Raw genomic sequence first — 23884 nt, 5'->3', positions numbered from 1 at the left:
GCGTTTTTCTCGGAATGTCAAAACGCGACGTGCGACAAGTTAGCACTACAGCGTCGCTATGTACTGTAATGACCTCGATTTTTTTTTCGCAAAACTCAATAAATACTTATTAAAAGATGCAAATATTGTACAAAATGCTGCTTATTGCAAGAACAAATTCCAGAATTTTTTTTTTCATTCAGATGGCTCATGTTAAAAAGAATGCAAAATAAAAGAAATAAATTGAAGGAAGTATAAACTAAAATTTCTGCAGAAAAAACAACACTTCTGTCCACTTTCAAAATAGCTCAAAACTAGAAAAAAAATAATTTCTTTAGGTATATGACTCTTAATAAAACATTTGTAAGAGCCGGTCGTTTCCGAATGAAAGCAAAATCTAAAAAAACAACTTTGTCAAAGATCAGCAGTTTCTTTAAAAAAAAATCAAAGATCAATAAAAAGATGAAAATGCAGTGCTAAATTTCCACGTTTCAAATTTGTTTAAACATAATTACTGTATGTGGTGTGCAAATTCTTCAAATTTTCATAATTAAAATAATACCAGATTGTTAACATTTCTATGAAACTTCTCGACAGCGAATCGAAATTTGGAGAAACGGCCATGGGCAAAATGACCGTATGCAACCTATGTTTATCAAATTTTACCGGATAAAATTTGAAGTTTAAAGTAAGTTTATGAAATAGTATGTGGCGCACCGCCGCGCCTTTCTGGCATCACTGCCAACCAAAGACGAACTGTCATTCTCAACCACGTTTTCTCTAGAAGTAATAAACATTAGTCTGTAGTTATCCTAAAGTACCGCACGCGTTTATTTTATCTCCGGAACCGTCCTCACATTCCGGGATCTCGAATCGTCCCCACATTGGTGACCGCCGACGAGTTCACGTTCCGCTGTCGGTATACAACGCGAAAAGAAAATGTCCACAGAAAACGTCGCCGCAGCTTCCGCCACCGTCGCAGTCAAACTTCCGGACTTCTGGAAGTCGGATCCGGCGATGTGGTTCGCGCAAGCTGAATCCCAGTTTGTGTTGGCCGGAGTCAACAAAGACGAAACGAAATTCCACCACATCGTTGCTAAAATTGACCAGACCGTGATTTGCCACGTGGCTGACCTGGTCAGGAAGCCTCCTGAGGCGGGGAAGTACGAGGCCATCAAGGAACGTCTCATCGTCCGTTTCGAACTTACGGCGCAAGAGAAAATGGAAAAGCTGCTCGGAACTTGCGACTTGGGCGACTTCCGCCCCACGCACCTTTTGTCCAGGATGCAGGAGCTGGCTTCCGGACTTAAGGTCGACGACTCGCTGCTGAGAATGCTGTTTTTGCAACGACTTCCGGCGAACATGCGTTCAGTACTCAGCATTAACGATGGAAGTCTTTCGAAGCTAGCGGAAATGGGTGATAAAATGGCGAAACTGGTTCCACAAACTTCCGCTGTCAAAACCTCTGCGGAACCAGATTCGCAGGAAAGCCTGGTGGATCAAGTCGCCACCTTGACAGCCGAGCTGCGACGAATGAAGGCACAACCGGAGCGGCGTCGATCTCGTTCCGCTTCCCGTAAGCGCGATGAAGAAAACAGCATCTGCTGGTATCATCGCAAGTATGGTAGCCGAGCTGACCGCTGTCGAAGCCCCTGCAAGTTCCACCAGTCAAAAAACTAGCTTCCCGCCCATCTGCAATTGACGAGGTGGGCGGATTAGCAACCAGCCGCCGTCTACAGATTTTTGACAAAACCTCCGGGATCCGGTTCCTCATTGACACTGGCTCCGATGTGTCGATAATACCAGCATCCCGGGCGGAGAAATCTTGTGGACCATCTCCATTCCTACTCCATGCAGCAAACTGAACTTATAAGGAAAAAAATCAAAATATCCTTCCAATTCAATTGTACTTGAAAAAAAAAACAAAAAAATATATATGTTAAAGAGTTACTAAAAGACATAATAAGTAAAGAATACATTTTATACTTAACGAAAAGTGTAGTTTTTTTCAAGCCTTAAAACTGTGATCCATGGAGTTTTCGGAAAATCTACACTTCATCAACATATCTTTATTCAACTTTCTCATTTATTTAAAAAAAAAGTACACGACACTTACTGCTAAACATAACGCTTCTTTTCTTCCTTTTGTAAATCTTGAATCGCCGTGAACGTCACACCTTCATGTTTCGTCTTTCAACTGAAATTATGTCCCTAATCGAAAATCTCGAAAAAACTGAAACAAATACACAGACTGTGTGCACAGGGGGAGAAGGAGAGAGTACCATCACCGTCGAATATCGAATATTTAGCAAACTTTTTACAAACCGAATGAGTTGATTCAAAGGAAAAGTGTCTTAAAAGTACGCGTTTTAGAATCTACAAGGTAAAAGAATAAATATTGCACAGAAGTTTTTAAAAATATCGCTTGTTTTCTTATCTCTTAGTACAACCCCGAAGGTAGATCGGTCACTTTCGAGCCGCCCAGATTCGTCTGGCTTCGGCTATTTTCCCGCACCAGCTGTCCGCTGCCCGGGTAGTGCATCTGAGTGCCGTTGGACGAGCGCAGCTTGAAGTTGATGTTTCCGGTACCGGCGGCGGCGTTCGTCGCGGTGGGCCGTGCCTTCTGGAAGGCGGTGGTCTTGCCGTTGATTCGCTGCTCGTTGGTGGTTACGATGTCGATCATCGAGTCTACGCCGTACGCGCCCATGCGGTCGAGGTTCTTGGTAACCTTTTTCGCTTCGAGGGCAGCGGTGATGTCCGGTTTGGGGTACTTGCCGGCGCTGTTCATGTCGGTCATGAAAAATACGCCGTTGAACTGCTGGGGCGGGGGTGGTCCCGGGACGGGGACTTCGCGTTCGAGCGATTGGGCTCGCATCATGCGGGATTCCTTGTCGCGGGCGTCCATGATGACGTTCAGGATGGCTCGGTTGGAGTCTTTTGAGGCGGCGGTGGTGGCGCGACTTCGGTGCATCGCCGCTGATTCGGTGGCCGTGTGGACGACGTCGGGACGGGTTGATTCGTGGGGTGGCTCTTCGGGGGCGTAGAAGGCGCTGTCGGGGTAGGTTGGCTTTTTGGGGAGCTTGTCCGGTTGACCGTCTTCGAAAAAGTCCAGCTTGCTGTCTCCGTTGACGAAGAGCAGGTCGTAGCCGGAACCGTCACCGTCCGAGGGGGTTGAGATGAGGTGGGCCAGGGAGCGGGACTTGCGGGGTGGATGAGGTAGCAGGTTAACAGGTACGATTTCGTTCTCGGTGTTGATTTCCAGGCTGTAGAGCGTCTTCTCGGGCAGGTCTTGATGGTAGAGGACTTCGTTTTGGTCGGAGATTTCGCGCTCGGCGTCGTTGACGATGTTCTGCAGCTCTTCGATGACGTCCTCGATGGTGGCGTTTGTGTCGTCATCGTTGTTGTTCAGTTCGTGCGACGTGCCGGCGTTGTCCTGGTTCAGAGAGATGCTGAACTTGTGGGAATTTGAAGATGAACCTTCCTTGGCTGGGAACACTCTAGGAGGTTCCGGAGTGGAGGATTGTCCGGTTTCCGAGCTGCTGATACCTTCGTCATCGTTCTCCGAGGTGTTTCGTTTGGCCTGAGGTGGAACCTGTCTCGGAAGTGCCACCGGTCTCTTCTCCAGACTGTTGCTGTTAGAACCATCCATGCTGTGATTGCCCTTAAGTCTGAGAACTTCACGCTGCAGCTCGGCACACCGTTCCTGCAATCTTCTCTCCATCGTGGTCAACACCGTCTTTTCTTCGTGCAAGATTTGTACTCGACGCTCGAGGATCACCAGCCGGCTGCGAACCTGCTCGGCAGATCGCGCCTGATTCTGCAGCTGCTCAATATCTATCCGAATGGCGTCCCATCGCTTGACCTCGATGCGAAGTCGCTCCAACCAGGGGGAAGTAGACGAAATGATTTTGCACATCTGGGCCGGATCCAACCCGGCTTGAAACAGTTCCGCCTGCAGATACAACCGAACCTGTACGCTCTCGGCGCTCTCCAAGAACGTGTTGATGAACTTCATCCCAACCGCCTGCAGCTCCCCAGAACCACCCCCGCTGTTCAACATCCCGACCAGCAGTCGGAACCGCACCGGTTCGGCACATCTCAACCGCAGCGTAGACAACGCTTCCGAAACCGCCGTATGACCTTGCTGTTGACTACGCTGCGTCCCATCCCCCAGGGCAGACTTATCGCACGCGATCGTCAGCAGCTGCAGCGCAACCACCCGCGAACGAATCCCCGTGCCCGTGGCAGCGGCCGCCAACGGAAGCAACCCAATCGGAGTCGTGCCCAGCCGAGCACCAGCCTCCGGACTTCTCGTGCAGCAGATGCTTAGGCATTGTCTGGAAAAGAAAGTAGCTTATCAGTCGACGCTTCTTCAACGAATTTCGCAGAACTCACAAGCACGCCAGCTCGTCCAGCAGGGCCCGCCGCTGGTAGGACTGGTTTGGCCGCGGCATCGCTCCGGGCGCCGGCATCGTGGTGGTTCCATTCATCGGCATGCTTTGGCTCAGCTGAACCGAGCGCAGAACCTCGAGCAGCAGGCTGACGCCGTCCAGCGGGCTGGAGACGAACTCTTGGACGAAGCTGAGGGAAATGGGAAAAAAAGAAGTTAGATTAATCGGTGTCGTTTTAGTGTGGTGCGAATTCGAATAGGGACTCCCACGCGCCGGAGACGGGCTTTAAAGAGGGACAGATTTAGATAAGCTAATTACTTGGTGGCGATTACCTCATCCACTCATCGAGTCTTCGGCGCTGAGTGAGCGCACGTGGCGATGAGCTTTTAATGTTTTGCGTATGGGGAAAGAAAAAAGTGCGATTGCGATAGAGCTTATGCGATGAGATGGTGGAGGCGGTAGTGTTATAAAATTAATTAGAAAATTGGCTCGAGGAGATGATTGATACTGGCGCGTGAGTTTTTTAATTCTTTTTTTGTCTGTGGGGAGTGTGTAATGAAGAAAGACGATTCGAAGATGTGAGAAACGGTTAATTTTGGGGTCTGTAAGGTTTTGTTCGAAGTTTTTTGGAAGGCACTTAATGATGCAGAAACCCTCGTGATCTGGTTTTTAAAGACCCAGGTCAAGTGTGGGCTGCTGGGCAAGATATGGTTTTTGATAATAGGTATGATTTGGATATTATACAATGGGTGTTACATGTGCATAATGAGCGGTTTGAAATTGCAACGTGTTAATAACAATATTTCATAAAAAAATTATTTGATAGGAAAAACTACTCCAAACATTTCAAACAAAAATCTTAACTGCAAACGTTCCGCGTAATAATCAAAGGAACAATCTTAATTTACTTTTAATATTCGTTTACGTAAGCAACCCGAACCAGCGCAACGATGTGCACAATACCCGAGCAAAATTAAAGTACACTTTTTGTTATTTAGCCTACACTCCACTTATTACGGTAGGTTTCCATCTCGATGTAAAGCCCTTTCTTTCACCAAGAAGAAAAAAAGTTACAGTCAAAGCAGTTCATCATATCGTTTTGTGGCACACGACTTTTTTTTCTCTCTCCAAGATTCAAATCTCCCTGATTGACCATTATGAGTGAGTTGATTTGCGCGAGATGTGATGATGCATTTTCGTGGTTCACATCGTAAGCATGCTCGTCTGCTTTTCGGGGAGCTGTGTCTGGTGTCCACAAAAAGCAAAACGAGCTCATCATCGGTCAGGTTATGCGCAGGTGAGGGTGGCAAAATGATGGAAGTGTTTTGTGTTTCCTGGAGATTTGAAAGTCGAGCAAGTGCGAAGTTAATCTAGCTTGGTGCGGCGAATGGAGTGGTGAGCTATCTATAATCACGATCGAGTCACATAAAACGAGCTAATTACTTCATTTTATTTTTTGACTGGTGATTTCCCACGCTGATGGTGGTGAGCTACCGTGTAGGCAGATGAAATCTATCTGTGATTTAGTCTAGTGGATTTAATCTACAACACAACTGGCGAAAAGCTAGTTGGTCTATGACAACTAAGGAGGAAAATAGTTTTTTTTTCGAAAAATGAGAAATTCGATTTAAATTCCTAGGGATTATATCGAACTAAATAGAGGAGTCCTCAAAACACTTTAAAAATGAAGTCTTGTAATTTAGTGAACAATTCGATGCATCTGTGCTCTCTTGTGCTCAGCTTGCTGGTTTTCCTATCTATATGGCATAAGAGAGCACAGAGGCATCGAATTTATTCTTATTATTCATATGATTAATAATATTTTTTGATTCTAAATATTCATATTTTTCTTATTATTCTTATAATTCTTACGATTCTAAAAATTCGTATAATTCATATTATTCTTATTAGAGTCCAGACTCGATTTTCCGAAGGCCTCAATTTTTTTTATTAAAATCGAATTACGAAAAAAATGTTTATTCTTTGTCTTGTTTTTTGATTGTCGAGCTTTAGTATGACCCCTAAACTATTCTAAAGTGATTTAGAATTTTTTATTCAAGATGGTGGCTGAAATGGCGGTTACGAAAACAGTCCAGACTTGATTATCCGAAGCCTCGACTGTCCGTATAGGATTTCGGAAAATCGTATCACGAAAAAAAATGTTTTGATTTTTTTTAGTTTTATTATCTGCGACCCATTTTCAATTAAATTTTCAATTAAATTTAAAAAAAACATTTTTGAAATATTTTATCCGCACTATTTGGCCACAATCTTGGATTTCAAAATGCTCATTCAATTAACCGAAGTTTCGATAATCAGAAGATTTAATTATTCAAAGTTTCGATTATCCGATGTGAAATTTTGCCAAGGCCTTCGGATAATCGAGTCTGGACTGTACTTTAAAATTGCATTTGGCAATCAACCATTCAAATTTTAAACGGGGTCGCACACAGTTAAATAAATCATGGTAAGGGACCATTCATAAACCACGTGGACACTTTAGGGGGGGGGGGGGGGTATGGCGATTGTCCACGATCCATACAAAAAAGATTTTTTTGTATGGACAATTGTCCACGAAGGGGGGGGGGGGTAACAGATTCCCAAAAAAGTGTCCACGTGGTTTATGGATGGTCCCTAATATTACATCTGGAAGGGGTTCATCTTTTATGTAAGAAAAAAAGGTGTAATTTTACCTCTGAAAATGTGTAATTTTACCACTTTTCTGGTTTAATGTCACTTTTTTAGTTTAAATTGAGGTAAAATTAAATCATAAAAGAGGTAATATTCAAAATTCAAAAACCTTCCAAAATTACTGCTTCCAAATTTACACATTTTTTTACTGTGCAGAACTCGATTTTTTTCCGGATGATCGAAACATCGGATAATCGAGTCCGGACTGTATTCTTATTATTTTTACTTTTCTTATTTTTTTCATTATTCTTATTATTCTTGTTGTTCTTATTTTTCTTATTATTCTTATTTTTTTAAATTATTCTTTCAATTATTATTTTCATAATTAAAATTATTCTCTCAACAAAATACTTTCCCATAAACACAATTGAGTTTTAGGTGTTCAACTTTTCAAAAACTGGAAAAATTATTAAAATTTGCTCTTTTTCAAAAAAGCTTTTTCGTAAAATTCTGATAAATCTTGTAAATTACATGCAAACCCCTTAAATCAAAAAATCTTTTTTTTTTGTTTTTGTCTGCTCTACAACTTTGTGCAATATTTGTACACTCTAAAAAGTAACCCTTCTAAGTAACAAGAAATACGTAATTTCGATTTTTTTTATTTAACCCTATACTGCCCAAATTTTTTTTTCGAATATTTTCATTTTTCCCGACCTCCTGTCATTTTGAGCAACTTTTGTTCTACGAAAAACTTTACTTCTCTTGTTTTATGTTTTTCTTGCTTCATTTTTAGTATTTTAATTTGCATTTATCTTGTTTAGTTTATGTTTGTTTTTGGCTATTTTTTTTAACTTTTTTACAGTCATTTTTTAATTTTTTGCTTGTTTTTCACATTTTCTGCTGTAAAATGGCACCATTTTCATTTAAATTGCACTAGAAAAATTACTGCATACTCCTTTTTACCTAAAATATAGAAAATGTTAGTCAAAAACACAGCCAAAATTGTCCCCAGAAAAATGATTTTTTTAAAACATTGGCAAAGTCACATAAAACAAGTAAAACTTCCAATGCTTTTCAAAGATCAAAAATTGGTTGAAAAATTGATTTTTGGCGATTTTTTAAATCGAAGCCCGTCTAAAGGCGGGGTTGGGTTGTAGAGGGTTAAATAAAAAAATGACCTCTATGGGTCATTGCAAATTCGAAAAGAACATGAAATTTACCATAAAATGACAATTCTCTCGTTTTTGGGGAGCAGTTGGTCAACGGGTAATGGAAGAGATTTCAAAACTTTTTTTTAACTTTCTTAAATGAAAAATAAGTTTAACAATTTTACCCATTATGGCATCAAATTTACGATTTTTTTCCTTTCCAATGCTTTTTGAAGAACGGAAATCACAGAAAAAATGATGAGAAATTTTTTCAAATCAATCTGGTTAAATTATTACAATATTAACACATTATCATAAATTTCTGTTTTGACTAAATTGGCTCAAAATGTTGGTGAAGATTCGTTAAACCAGTCCCGTGTGCATGACGAAGGCCGATTTTAAAAAAGTTTATTTTTGAAAAAGATAAAAATATTTTTATGTTTTTTATATAAAAAATCAGTCAGTTTTTGATTTTTGTATTTTTCCAAAAGACAAAATTTCAAAATCGGGCTTCGGGCACACGGGATATGTCTTGAGAGTGTTCACCCCAAATTTCAGCCAATTTGGTCCATCCAATCTTGAGTTATCGTGGCACCCGTAAATCAACACGGTGAAAAACGTTCTGATAGATTGACAGTTCGCTTTGCGCAAGGCAAATTTCAAATCGTCTGTTACTCTCTTTAATCATGAAATCTAGATTACATTTTCAAAACAACCTATCCCTCATGGGTTTCCTATGCAGATAGGGCCTTTTGAAAATTTAATCGAGAAATATCTTCATGAAACTTTCAGGAGTAATTGGAAATCATCTTTTTGGTGGTCTTAATAAATGTTCGGAAATATTACAATTTTAGATTTTCTACTTGTTATTACTGCTTGCTCTTCAATTCAATCTTAAAGGTCATCCGAGTCAAGTTCAGTTACTTTTTTGTCTTCGAATGTTGAAAACTTTCGTTTGCCCACAAGTCCACGGTTACCTCTAATGTTTCAGGAGCTTTACCGGCTTTCTCCCATCAACAAACTTAGCGTACTCATCAGATACCTGCGCGCCAAATTATACTGCGATTTTGCTTCTTTCCCTGGCAAAAACTTGAGCCTCCCAAGTACATCCGGAGAGTAGAAACCACTAATTTCGGAGGGGTTCGACCAGGCTGAAGGAGCTTAAGTTTCACGTGGTGGCAATCGCGTGACGTGCCCACGGAGAGGTTAGTTGTCCAACTCACACACGCACGATATGAGCTTATGGCTAGTAATTCTTCATGGCATTTCATTAGCCGGACAGAAGCAACGAAAAAAGAAAAACACCATTACCACGACCCCCGTCGTCACTGAAGGGTTAGTTACGGCGCCTGCCACATATGACTTCTGGTGTTTTTGAGGAGGATCGTCGCCGCGGCTAATATTTTTCCCACCCAGCTCACACACACGTGGTAAAACTAGTGTGTGTGCTAATGGATCACTTGGGAGGTTGTGGTTGGGATGGGCTCATCGAGAAAAGGGAGAAAGTGCCTGGCTAAAAGTACGTCCGGATTCACTTACCTGGGAAACGAGGCTCGCAGATCGGCCCGCAGCTTCGTGAGTAGATCGGTCACCGAGCCAAACTGACGCAGGGACATCTCGCAGTCCATTTCCGGGGGTGCCTGGATGGGGGAGCTGTGAAGTGGTGGGAGTAATCCAATAGTTAGAATCTTTTTGGGAAAAATTAAGCTTATCTCGAAACATTCTCTAAAATTGACTCTAACTCAAATTTGCACATTTGCACATTTTTACATTCTTTAGTTATCTCATATAAATATTTAAATTTGATCCAAAAGATTTTTGTCTAAAAAAAACCTTAATTTCTCATTTTCTTATTATAAATTTTACAGTATAATGTAAAAAAATACAAACCGATGAACTGATTGCTTCCAGCTCTGTTTTAATACATGCTGTTGCACAACACTTGAATTATTATATTTTATTTGGGATAACTTATTTTAGATATTTTTTTCCTTTTATCAGAAAACGATGCTCCTAACTATTTCCTAAGTGTTTAATTTTTTTTGGGTTTAATGTTTACTCAGGGAAAATGCGCGATTTCAAAACAATTCTATTTGAATAACAAAAAGAACAGAAAGATACCCAAAAAATAAATTTATCACCTTCATTTTTTAAGCTTTCAACTAAAGTGAATAATTGAACTGACAAAATTGTCTAAAGAAAAAAAGTTTTTTTGTTCTTACAAATATACATAAATGATGCAAAGAATACGTTTCAATCTTGGTATTTGCATTTAAGTCGATTTTTAATAACCGTTAATTATTTTCATTATTATTTTTAATTATTATTTTTTATTATTTTGTTTTCAAATATTGTTTAACCGGTAAGGATTGTTACAACTGAGCAGTTCTCTACGGAATCGGTCTTTTTTAGGTTGTGCAAAAAATCATTGACCGAGTTATGAATTTTTTAATCAATACTGATTTTTTCAAAAAATCGAATTTTTGGTAGCAAAATTTTTTCAACTTCATTTTTCGATGTAAAATTGAATTTGCAATCAAAAAGTATTTAGTGAAATTTTGATAAAGTGCATCGTTTTCAAGTTATAGCCATTTTTATGTAACTTTTTTCAAAATAGTCGCAGTTTTTCATTTTTTTAAATTAGTGCACATGTTTGCTCACTTTTGAAAACAATAATTCTGAAAAGCTGAGAAAATTCTCTATATTTTGCTTCTTCGGACTTTGTTGATACGACCTTTAGTTGCTGAGATATTGCAATGCAAAGGTTTAAAAACAGGAATATTGATGTTTTTTAAGTCTCATCCAAACAGCCCACCATTTTTCAATGTCGATATCTCAGCAACTAATGGTCCGATTTTCAATGTTAAAATATGAAACATTTGTGAAATTTTCCGATCTATTCGAAAATAATATTTTCGAAATCAAGACTAACATTTTAAAAGGGCGTAATATTGAATGTTTGGCCTTTATGAAATGTTAGTCTTGATTTCAAAATTTTTAAAATATTGTTTTCGAAAAGATCGGAAAATTTCACAAATGTTTCATATTTTAACATAGAAAATCGGACCATTAGTTGCTGAGATATCGACATTGAAAAATGGTGGGCTGTTTGGATGAGACTTAGAAAACATCAATATTCCTGTTTTTAAACCTTTGCATTGCAATATCTCAGCAACTAAAGGTCGTATCAACAAAGTCCGAAGAAGCAAAATATAGAGAATTTTCTCAGCTTTTCAGAAATATTTTTTTCAAAAGTGGGCAAACATGTTCACTAATTTAAAAAAATGAAAAACTGCGACTATTTTGAAAAAAGTTACATAAAAATGGCTATAACTTGAAAACGATGCACTTTATCAAAATTTCACTAAAGTACTTTTTGATTGCAAATTCAATTTTACATCGAAAAATAAAGTTGAAAAAATTTTGCGACCAAAATTTCGATTTTTTTTAAAAATCAGTATTGATTAAAAAATTCATAACTCGGTCAATGATTTTTTGCACAACCTGGAAATTTCTGAAAAGTTGGCATTTAATGTCCTCTAAAACATATCAAAAAATAAAAAAAATTAAAAATAGTATTTTTTTGTAAATTAAGTTCTAGTGATAAAAAGTTAAATAAAAAAATCACTAAATTTTTTTTACCGTGTATTATTTTTTTCCAGTGTAGTCCGTATCCATACCTACAACTTTGCCGAAGACACCAAATCGATCAAAAAATTCCTTCAAAAGATACAGATTTTTGAATTTTCATACATCATGTTTGTATGGACAGCTGCCAAATTTGTATGGAAAATTATATGGACAAACTAATGATGCAAAATGGCTTCTTTGGGCATACCGAAGGCACCAAAAAAGTTTCAGCCGGATTAAAAAATACAAAAAAATCGAATGACCGAAATCCTAGAGAACTGCTCAACTATCTTAAAAAATCATTAGATTTTTTAAATAGATATTTAAATAGTTATGTTCTGCTGAATGAATTTGAAGATATTTTCTGAATCTGTTTTATTAAACATAAAAAATAAAATGATAAGAAACTATTTTTTTCTGTTCAAAAAATTGTCTCAAAGATCAGAAATTGCAGTTCGTTTTGCGATTTGCACTCATTTCCAATTAAACAAAGCATTAAAATGTTTATATTTACAAAGGTTTTCGTAATTTAATATATTTTTTCTTTTATTTTTATTTTTTTAGAAATTTTCTGCTTGTTTGAATAAAAATACTTTCGAAAATTAAAAAATCAAAAATTACTTTTTGAACAATTTCAAATGAGCTAAAAATTCTTATTTTTGCCAATTTTAAATGTTGGGCTACATTTTTCTAATTCAATTCGGCTTTATTGGTAAATAATAACGACAGAATAAGTTCTTTGCAGTACGTAACCGAGTTTTTGAGTTACTTTCAGCTGTGTATTGCATCATAATTTACATTGCAATAATTATTTAACTTTATTCTAAATTTTAAAAGTTACACTTAAAAAATAAAAAATAGATAAAATTTGAAAAATATATTTTTTTATTAACGAAAAACGAAAAAATAGTAACGAAAAAGTTAATAAATGAGCTCAGCCTTTCAAAAATATCTGTTGCAGAGATGCTTTTCTTTCAAGAAGTATTCTTAAATGAAAAAAAAAAAAAACAAAATATTTTACACACTCAAACATGCCTACAACTTGAAAACCTTGATTTTATAAAAAATATGTTTAGTTATTTTCAATTGCAAATTCGATATCCACCATTTTTTTGAATTTTTGTTTGAAAATATTTTAGTTTTCCTAAAAATCAAATTAAAAAAAACACCACTCCAGTACCAAATTTGACACTTGAGCAACTCTCTACGAAATCGGCCGATTTCGACCATTTTTATTTTTTCAATGTCTCTTAGACAATTTTATAGCAAGTTTTCTGAACTTTTAAAAAAAAAATAAATGTTTTAGAGATGGTCACTCATGATCACTATTTTTAAAAATCGAAAAACTGCAAATATTTCGCTAAAATCAAACTTTCGGTGGCTATATCTTGAAAACGGAGCCCTTTATCAAAAAATCTGTAAAGTACTTTTCGATTGCAAATTCAATTTTGCATTAAAAAATAACCTCAAATTTGTTTTGCATAAAACTTCGATTTTTTTCCAAAAATCACTATTTTTTCAAAAATTCATAACTCGGCGGCAGATTGTTTGACCATGTTTTTCTATGGCTCAAAAGTTGCGGATTTTTGTCCCCTAAAACATACCAAAAAATCTCGAAAATCAAAAAATATGTATTTTGAGAAATTGAGTTTTAGTGAAAAAAAGTTGATTAAAAAATCTGCAATTTTTTTCCGTGTACCTATTTTTTCTCAAAAGTCCTCAACAATACCTACAACTTTGCCGAAGACACCAAATTGATCAGAAAATTCACTCAAAAGTTACAGCTGTTTGAATATTTACATACCATTTTTGTATGGACAGCTGTCAAAATTGTATGGAGACTTTTATGGGTGAACCAATGACACAAAATAGCTCATTTGGTCATAGGGAAGGCCCCAACAAAGTTTGAGCCAAATCAAAAAATACAAATAAAATCTATTTCCGGTTTTGGTAGAGAATTGCTCACTTTCCTAAATTTAAATTGAAGTCCCTTAAACAAATAAAAAAAATTGAAAATAACAAAAACATTTTTTTCAGGATTCAAGTTTTAAAGATAAAAAGTTAAATAGAAGATTGGGATTTTTTCCGCGTACCTATTTTTTGCTGAAAATTCCTAGTCATAACCTACAAATTGCCACATCAATCTGAAATCTCTTCTAAAAAAACTGATTTTCTAATATTCATATGTCCATTTTGTATAAGCAGCTCGCAAAATTGTATCGAGCCTTTATAAAAAAAAACTATTGATGCAAAATACTTTCTTTTAACATAGGGAATGCATAGACAAAGTTTCATTCAAATAAAAAAAAAACAAAATTAAAATCAAAAGTTAATTCAGTTTTAAAAAAATTAATTATTAGAAAAAAGACGTAAAACGTGTGCGATTTTAATTAATGCTCAGAAATTTGGAAATTGTGTTGCAATTTAATGTACATTTTTTTTATTTTGCTTGAAATTTGTTTTATTTTTGCATGACATGTACATAATTAAATTTGGTATGGATAAAACTTAAAGATAATAATAAGATTACCAAAATTATCTTCAGAATGTGCTTGTGTTTAAATGAAATACAGAAGCACAAATAATATTCTTTTGATAGTTTCAACAGGAAAAAAAACATTTTTGGGGTCTTCAAAACCCCTTTTTTTAATGAGTCAACTATAGTTCAACCGTTATTAGTTATTAATAAATTTAGACATATTATTGCACAAAAATTCATTGGTAAACAAAAGTTTGCTTATAAGTGTTGATTTCGTGATTTTTTCTTCTTGTTTGTGATTTTCTTTCAAGAAAAAAAAAAAAACCTAAAACATCATATCAACCAACATTACATTTCCGATCCTGCTTAGAACCTACCGATACTCTGAGTTCTTGTGGGGCAGCGTGTGCGACCGGCTGGCGGTGTCCATGAGGTGCTGCTGCTGATGGTGCAGTTGCTGCTGTTTGTCCCCCTTGGCTGTCGCTCCCTCATCGCCCGGGGAGGTGTCGTAGATGGATTTGAAGTTACCGTTGGTGCCCCGGCGGCCGTACTTTTTCAGCGAAATGACGTAGTCCTCCGGGTTGAACACGGGCGGGCGTTGGTTTTCTTGCTGTAGAAACATTTTTGAAAAAATATTGGACTTTGAAAATATGAAAATTCTCAACAAACGGGAAAATTTTACAACATCTCATCTCCTTTACGTTCACTCCAATTAAGTATGGTATAACCATCAGCTCACCTTTATGTTCGAGTTCCAGCCGAGGGTCATCTCGTTCACGTCGGGCGGTCCAATCTGTGTCCCCCCGGGAGGGCTCTTCCCGGCACTGGGTGCCATCTGGTACGAGCAGTATGATATGTCACTGAAAGGAGAAAAAAAGAGAAAGAAAACGACCGTAAAAGTCTTATTAGTGATTTTGATCAGTTATTACTTCCTGGGCCATCGAATCAATCAATCGCCAGATTGTGATCGATGCAGCACAAATTGCTGAAAGTTGCACGATTCGAAGGGGGAGAAGTTTCCTGTGGGAAGTGCAGTGATAATTTATGTAAATTGTCTTAATGGTCGAAACACGATCCGTAATGGGTGGTTTAACTGTCGATGACCTTTTTTTAGCCTCCCGTCCCGTGGTTTACGGGCAACTCGTGAGTTATGAGTTTGGGCGAGTGAATTGAAAATTGGTTTGATTCTTTCGTCAAACTGCTTCACGGTTGTCATGTAACCGGTAATTTACTTGTTTCTACCTAGAGGGTGATATGTTTAGAGAGCTTGTTTTGGAAAAGTTGTAATCGAATCAGAAGTTTCACACCTCGACTAAATGGACTGGTTTATCGATGCTGATTTTGGTAAGCACCTAGTTAGTTGCATGACGAATCTAGCGAATTCCTTTGCCATGTTTCTCACCAAATGAACTCTTTATACGTAGAAAACTCAAAAAGAATCAATCCGTATGGTAAATATGTCTTAAGCGTTTTGTAAATTAAGCAGTCTGGTAGTCTAAAGGCCGAACAAAGCTTGTTCGTTCGAAATAATAATAAAGAATTTTAGTCTCGATTCTTCATAATCTTTGGGCTATTTTGTGTTAACTGTAAAACTTATGAGATGCAATCATTTGCGTTGTTCAAAACTGTCAAGAATTTGATGAAAAATGAACATGCAAACAAGTAAAACCAAGTCCATTAATTCCTTATCTTTCAGAGCCTTTTTACTTAGTTTTTTGCTATGCTGTTTAACCCTTTCAGGCCAGAGTATAGTCATAAAGCAATACCTCACGAAAACAAAAGTTCTCTAATCGGGCTCAAAAATTTTCTTGACCGAAATAATTAGACCCGTATTTTTTGTTAGGCCGTTAGGTGGACCTACGCCGTGTTAGGACCGTCCTAAATATGGCCATTTCCGTCGTTTTTCGCAAAAACCACATTTTTCAAAAAATCATAATTCCGCTTCATTTCAACCGATTTTTGCTGACTTGGACGCAAACGAAAGGGTGTTGGATAGGCTTTAAAGAGAAATAATTTAATGTTTTAAAAATCAAGCCTAACATTTGAAAAGGTCGTATGAAAAATTAAAAGGCTGTTTTGTAGGTCTCCGGACAAAAGAGCATATTTCTAAAAATATGTTCATCGGATTCCTCGGAGAATTTTACATTGAATAACAGATAAAAATGGTGAAGTTATGATTTCAGTAATCCGAGATACGACTTTTTGAAAGTAAAAACTGGGTTTTAAATACCCAAAAAAAGTATAGGTCATCGCTGAAAATGTTAAGTTGTCGCAGTTTTAGTTTAAAATGTTGATTTTTTACCGTTTTCGTCATTTTCCCGCGGCACGTCGAATAACCCAGTATTTATTTTGAAAAATGTGATTTTTGGAAAAAAAAATTGTATTTGCGATAATCGACGAGAATTGAAATTTTTTTGGACCACCCTAACACGTCGTAGGTCTCCCTAATGGCCAAACAAAAAAAAAAAATACCGGTCTAAGTATTTTGGCCAAGAGAACTTTTTTTTTCGAATCATGCTGTTTTCGTGGATAAAACTGTTTTTCATATCAGGATCATACAAAAAATATGGAATCAGCTAGGAAACTAATATTGTATTATCTGATGAAAAACGACTCACTTTTAGGGCTTACTTTTTTTTTAAATTAAATATGAAATATGAATCATCTAATCAGATCATCAGAAGTACCTTGATAAATAACAAGAAAAATATAAATAGATGAAATCTAATGTTCTGTATCTATGTAAAGCCTAAAAAAGCCCAAGGTGCTGAATTATTCTGACTTTGTATTTTCGCAAAGTAAAGGCTTAGCAAATCATTTGTGACATTAATAATATTTCCGTAGTGGAAATCGTTTGGCTTGGATTTGTTGAAAAATTAATTTCATGAGCCGAAAATGCCGTGAAACAATTTTGAGCTAGACTAGTTAAGATGCGAACCGTTTTACTCAAAAATCTCGATAAAACCTTGAGATTGAATGTAAATGTGTCTAAAGGAATTGGATTCAAAACTAAATTTTGTTTTTTTTTTTAATAATAATAATAACGTATCATTCATTTCGTACCGCAATTACTTCTCTAATGAACAGAGTTGTTCCTTTAAAGGGTTGTAATCTAAGTTACTGGTAACACATTACTGGTAATTCAATGCAAAAGATTATCACTGACATTACTTCTAATGTAAGCAGTAAGCTTACTTACAGCAATTCCATTTGAAAAGAGCCTAAACCGAAAAAAAAGTCCTCCGATCGGGCTCAAAATTTTTCTGAGGGTTCCTAGGCCAAAATAATTAGATTATTTTTTTGTTTGGCCATTAGGGTGACCTACATCGTGCTAGGGTGGTTCGAAAAATGGCAATTTTCGTAATTTTTCGCAAAAACCACTTTTTTCGAAAAATCATATCTCCGCGCCAATTCATCCGATTTTAGCTGTCTTAGACGCAAAAGAAAGGTGATGAGTTTGGCTATTTGAGAAAAATAGTAAGAAGTTCCAAAAATCTAGCTTAACTATTGAAAAAGTCGTATGAAAACTTAAAATGGCGTTTTGACTGTGTCTGGACCAAAGAGCCTATGTCTGAAAATATTTTTATCGGATTCCTCGGAAAATTTCACATAGTATATCAAAAAATTGGCGATGTCGAACCGTACGTTTACAAGATATGATTTTTTGAAAATAAAAACTGAGTTTTCCGACGCGCCACGCGCAAAAACAGGAAAATGAAGAAATCGGCAAAAAATCAACTTTTTTGACTTAAACTGCGATAACTTAAAAATTTCAGCGATGACCTATACATGTCTGGGTATCAAAAGTTACGTCTTTCAATTCTAGATTAAATTTTCAAAACAACCTATCCCTCATGGGTTTCCTATGCAGATAGGACCTTTTGAAAATTTAATCGAGAATTACGAAAATTTTGATACCAAGACATGTATAGGTCATCGTGAAAATATTTAAGTTATAGCAGTTTTAGTGAAAAAAGTTGATTTTTTGCCGATTTCGTCATTTTCCTGTTTTTGCGCGTGGCGCGTCTAAAAACTCAGTTTTTTATTTTCAAAAAATCATATCTTGTAAACGTACGGTTCGACATCGCCAATTTTTTGATATATTATGTGAAATTTTCCGAGGAATCCGATAAAAATATTTTCAGACATAGGCTCTTTGGTCCAGACACGGTCAAAACGCCATTTTAAGTTTTCATACGACTTTTTCAATAGTTAAGCTAGATTTTTGGGACTTCTTACTATTTTTCTCAAATAGCCAAACTCATCACCTTTCTTTTGCGTCTAGGACAGCTAAAATCGGATGAATTGGCGCGGAGATATGATTTTTCGAAAAAAGTGGTTTTTGCGAAAAATGACGAAAATTGCCATTTTTCGAACCAGCCTAGCACGATGTAGGTCATCCTAATGGCCAAACAAAAAAATACGGGTCTAATTATTTTGGCCTAGGAACCCTTACAAAAATTTTGAGCCCGATCGGAGAACTTTTTTTCGGTTTAGGCTCTTTTCAAATAGAATTGCTGTTTTGACTTCACTTAGAGATTAAAGAATTTTGAATTGTCCAATATATTTTATTATTGCTTTTTTTTTTTTTGCAAAATCTACAGTATAAATCAACGATTTTTTTTCTACTTTCTATCTCTGTCATATCAAAGTTTAAATATTGCCAACCTGACCTTTTAAAATAGACTAATTTTAATATGCACTTTAAAAACTTGAAGAATCGATTTTAAATTATTATTAATATATTGAGTAAGGGTAATTAGTAAATTACTAATTACGCTTCTTTTATCATTTAAATACTTTGCAATTATTTATATAAATTTTGAATATTGGGATCACAGGTTGGTACAAAACGTCAAAGCTTCTGAAATAGTAGCCTAACTGTTACTAAGCATTAAGAATTTTGTGATACTTTTTGTTTGAAAAAATCGAAAGTCAGGCTTGAAATTTAGTTTTTTTTTAAATTTTTTGACTTAAAAGTGATAGGAAAATATCCACATTTCGCTGCAAAATATGCCGAATGTTTTTAACAGTTTGAAAGGCTCCCCAGGAATCAACTCTATCTTTTTTTATTTGTTTGATTAGTTCTTGTTTCAATGCTATTTTGAAATACGATAATTTCTCTTGAAATCTGAAAAAGGTTAAGCTATTATTTCAATTTCAATTCAGTTTTTATCAGTGAATAATCATGAGACAAGTTTAGTTCTTGTAAGTACGTAACAGAATTTTGAGGTTACTTTAAAGATGTGCGTTATTTTATAATACGTTTTAACACTTAAACTACCAAGCGCGGGGACTAGGTTTGTAGCTTACGTGTTAACTAAAGACTTTACTAAAGGTAGCAAACTTTTCAAAAAAACTGTCTGTAACTGATAAAGTTAGGCAATATCAATACAAAAATACCAAGTATTGAAAAAAAAAATGAACGAACTCACGTAACAACAGATGAAAAAAAAACTTTGGCTTAATCTAATCAATGAAAGATGTGTAAAAAGTACGATGAATTAACCTAACTGCTTCATCCCAACTTTATATTGATAAAAAGTCTCAAGAAAAGTGAAAACTTCACAAGAAATCTGCAAAAAAAAAGTGTAACAATACCCTCTAGATGCCAGGAAATGCGATCGAGCAAAAAAAACCCACCCGATGCACTACTACCGATGGTGGTCGTTAATTAATACCTTTACGCCTAGACATCGCCGTCCGATAGTGATTATTAACTAGACAGTGTAACATCAAAGAGGTGGAGAGGAAACAGCTTCAGAAGGAAACACGGTTGAACCAACTACTGTGTAGTCACTGCTTAAAGAAGGGGGTGAAAACATAACACTTAAGTTAATGCCTTCACAATGAAGATGTTAGGAGATGTGACGATGAAATGCGTGTATCGAGTTGCGTTTGGAAAAAGTTACACAGTAGAAAATTTTAAGTTAAAAAAATTATGTTTTAGATTTTAGATTTTTTACAAACGGATGTAATAATAAGTTTTAAATGTTTTGAATGTGGGATTTTTTATACATAAAACGACAACGGAAAGGGTTTGCTTTATGTTCGCATGAAAATGTTACGAAAAACAAGCAAACGGAAAAGTGTACTTTTTAAAAAAAAAGTTGGCGCAAGAAATGTTTGCAGCATAGGGCTGATGAAGGGTTTGTTTTTCCACGAGAGTAAACTAGACATGGTGTGTGTTTATTGTGTTACGATCGAGTGGTCAGCGGATGACGAAAAACTTGACCAATGTAAAACGACGGTGTTGACGGATGAAGTGTTTTTGTTGGCTACTGAATTGCGGGTTAACCGATGCACAATAATGTTATTGATTGCATTAGCCAAATAAATAAAGTCATTTGTAACGGAGCTGTTTTTAAGAATCGAAATGTGGTGAAACCAAAGTAAAGCAATATGAAATTGTCAATTTTTTATTATAGTTTGATTTTTGTAAATAGGGTATTTCAAAAAGGTTGTGTAAATTATATGTAAATTTGTGTTGTGAAGGGAATTTCTGATCAATCTGTTTCCAAAAACCATTATATCAAAACTGAGCTTATTATGGCATCTCTTATGTAAATTTGATGGATTTTTTTTATTGTTATGACAAGTCATTTTTGGTCTGTTTTACTATTTCTCATATTTTTAGATTTATTTATTTTTGCTCAAAGTAATTCATTCATGCACGAAAATCCTGGAAAATAGTAAGGTACAGTACGAACAATTCTAGCTCAAATCGGAAATTTTTCTGGTACTTTTGTACCCGACCCTCTCCGATTTCAACGAAACTTTGTATACATGTTATTCTAGGCCTATATTAGCCATTTTTGTGAATCTGGAGCCAATTGTACTCGAAAATAACATTTGAGAAGGGCGTACGTTATTTAAATATTTTTGTATTTTGTAATTCAAAAATTACTGTATCTCGAAGCCATCTATCAAAAAGTGGTCAAAGACAAACTTGTAGAAAATTGGACGAGCTTTCTGAAAAAAATACACTGAAATAAAAATACACGCAACTTCTATGAGATTTTTTGATTTTTAAGTTTAAAAGTGAAATTTCAAGGTGATGTCACGCTCGTCCAATTTCTCATAAGTTTGCCTTTGACAGCATTTCAATTGGATGTATGGGCTTACAGATATAAGCTTAATCACATTGCTTATAACTGAAAATAGATTTTTTTTTTCAGTGTGGCAGAAACCTGGATAGAAAATAAGCTTACGTAAATACTAAAACGAGTCAAATTAAAAAGCTGTCAAAGGCAAACTTATGAGAAATTGGACGAGCTTTCCGATAAAAATATTTGCGAGACTGAAAAATCAAGTCTGTCACATAGATATTGCCAAAAACCACCAAAAAACCTATTTTTTCAACATTTTTATTTTTAAAACCGATGTATCTTTACAAGGATTGGACATAGGACAATGGTCAATATGGAAATTTTCATGAAAAATTGTCTGGGGAATCGACTTCCATTATTGGTTTTCAAACATTTTGACGTTTAGACAACTTTTCAAAAAAACAGTTTTAGTAAATGATTTTCGTATTTTTTTTTTGGAGAGACAGTGGCGTGTATTTTTATTTCAGTGTATTTTTTCAGAAAGTCCGTCCAATTTCCTACAAGTTTGTCTTTGACCACTTTTTGATACGATGCAACGGCTTCGAGATGCAGTAATTTTTGAATTTCAAAAATATTTAAATAACGTACGCCCTTCTCAAATGTTATTTTCGAGTACAATTGGCTCCATATACACAAAAATGGCTTATAAAGGCCTAGAATAACATGTCTACAAAGTTTCGTTGAAATCGGAGAGGGTCGGGTACATAATTACCAGACAAATTCTCGATTTGAGCTGGAATAGATCGTATAGTACTTGTACAGAAAAAATGTTTAAAATTAAAGTATCTTGACGAAACATCAAATAGATTGTCACAAACATCCAACAAATCCAGGTGAGATTCCCAGCAAATTATATAAGACCACCATTGCTGTCACAACAAATTTGTCACATTAACCACATAAATCACAAATCTTAGCCAGGTGCATAAGCTACCCAGCAAGAATTTGCCGAGCACGCCTGGCACTTTAATATGTTGCCACAATTAGTCCCAATTACACTTTGGTGACGGTGAACGGTGTGGTGTAACTCCCCATCGGATATGCCTAACCACCAGCCACAGAGGTAAACATGCCTGAACAAACCCACGAATCAGCCCTCGAATCGGTTTCATCAAACCAAAGGGGTTAAGCCCAAAGCTTGTCAGAGTGGTTTCACTTTCAATCCCTCATCATCCACCGCGGTATAAGGCTTCATTCGACATGTAGAAAAACAGCAAAATTCTCACCTCCCCTCGGTTGGTGGTGGCTACCGGATTGAGCAGCCTAAACGCGACTATCGCGTAATCGGATAATTGGCTTAAACGCAGCCCACCATAAGCGCACTTTGCGCGACCAAACGGGATCACAACTACTCTGTTGGGCTGTGCGGTTTTATGTAAAATTGTGCAATGTTGTGTGTCGCGGTAGCTAATTGCTGAATCTGACTGCCTTCTCGACTGCGTCGAATCGAATCGGCGAGTGTGTTTGTTTATGCAAGTGGATACTTTGCATTGACGAAGAAAGTACAGTCTTCTGCAGTGATTGATGAAGCATATCATCAGCTTGGACACAATGGATGACCGAGATGTGGTGAATGGATGAAATTTCGCTGCGCGCGATTGAAATATGTATAGATTTATGGAACATGACAGGCACATCAAAGCTGAAGCTACTGATTAAAAGCAATAAATCACAATCCCGTTGGGGCAAGCCACGTTGGAATGGATGGAGCGGAAGAGTCAACAGCAATTCCCGTAGTTTAGTTTTGTGAGGGATTTTACGTGTAGTTTCGCGATTAAATCGCATAACGACCTGTGAGTCGTGTGCTCAAATTGGTTCTTCGAACGGCTTGCAGTGGTCTTCTGTTTGTTTATTTAAAGTACAAAAATCAGGTCAATTCGAGTCCATAACGATAATCCTTTTTAAATATTCTCTTTATATCTGGAGCAACATTGAAAAAGGGCTCATAATTATTTTGATAGCTGCAACTATTTTGCAAATTCCAAGACAACGAGTAACTATTTAGCAAACCCCGAAAAGCTGGGAGGTTACAGGGGAGGCCAGCTTTTGTTTTACACTTCAAGTTTTGTGAAAAAGTTTCCTGAAACTTGAGAATTAGCAAAATAGTTCAAGCATTCAAAATCAACCCTTTTCTCGTGTTGCTCCAGATATCAAATGCCCAAACAGTTTGAAATAAAAAGGTTTTTTTTCTGATTTGATTTTACTCAAATGCTTTCTAAAATAAATTGTTTCCCTGTTTGCGAGTCTTAACGCAAAAAAAATAATTTTGAAAATCAATCACTGCGATTTTTAAGAAACATATTTGAAAAAGATGAAACAACTTTGTTAAGAATTACTTATTTTTTTGAATAAGTTCAGGCATTATTGGACGTGAGTCAACAAACACTTCAAAATAGTTAAATATCGCAAATAAAATTTATAAAAAATGTGAATATTTGAAGTAAAATTAAAAACCTCACTTATTTTACCTTACCAATAAAATAAGTTGAATTTGGAAGGTATAGCAATTGACTGATT

The 23884-nt window shown here is 36.2% G+C and overlaps 2 protein-coding genes across 4 annotated transcripts in view; one reads left to right on the top strand and one right to left on the bottom strand.

Moving 5' to 3' along the window:
* The first annotated feature begins 918 nt into the window (after nt 1-918).
* LOC120421678 (uncharacterized) lies at nt 919-1659 on the top strand. The gene has a single exon (XM_039584909.1). The coding sequence runs from the start codon at nt 919-921 to the stop codon at nt 1657-1659; it is 741 nt and encodes a 246-aa protein (XP_039440843.1).
* Nucleotides 1660-2043: 384 nt separating this feature from the next.
* Nucleotides 2044-23884, bottom strand: part of LOC120421681 (uncharacterized) — a 213003-nt gene continuing 191162 nt past the window's right edge. For all 3 annotated transcript variants that reach the window (XM_039584911.2, XM_039584912.2, XM_052707714.1), the window contains 5 exons: nt 14998-15118; nt 14636-14868; nt 9689-9802; nt 4375-4560; nt 2044-4316 (listed from right to left, as the gene is read on the bottom strand). In XM_039584911.2, the coding sequence (XP_039440845.1) occupies nt 2420-4316; nt 4375-4560; nt 9689-9802; nt 14636-14868; nt 14998-15118 (2551 nt within the window). In that variant the 3' untranslated portion in view covers nt 2044-2419. The remainder of the gene's footprint in view (nt 4317-4374; nt 4561-9688; nt 9803-14635; nt 14869-14997; nt 15119-23884) is intronic.

This window comes from Culex pipiens, chromosome 2 (assembly GCF_016801865.2).
Source record: "Culex pipiens pallens isolate TS chromosome 2, TS_CPP_V2, whole genome shotgun sequence".
Lineage (NCBI taxonomy): Eukaryota > Metazoa > Arthropoda > Insecta > Diptera > Culicidae > Culex > Culex pipiens.
Note: the sequence above shows the minus strand (reverse complement) of the source record. Positions and strands in the feature narration are given on the sequence as shown.

What these genes read in the sequence shown, in the direction of transcription:
- LOC120421678 (XM_039584909.1), top strand. Translation starts at nt 919, where the DNA reads ATGTCCACAGAAAACGTCGCCGCAGCTTCCGCCACCGTCGCAGTCAAA.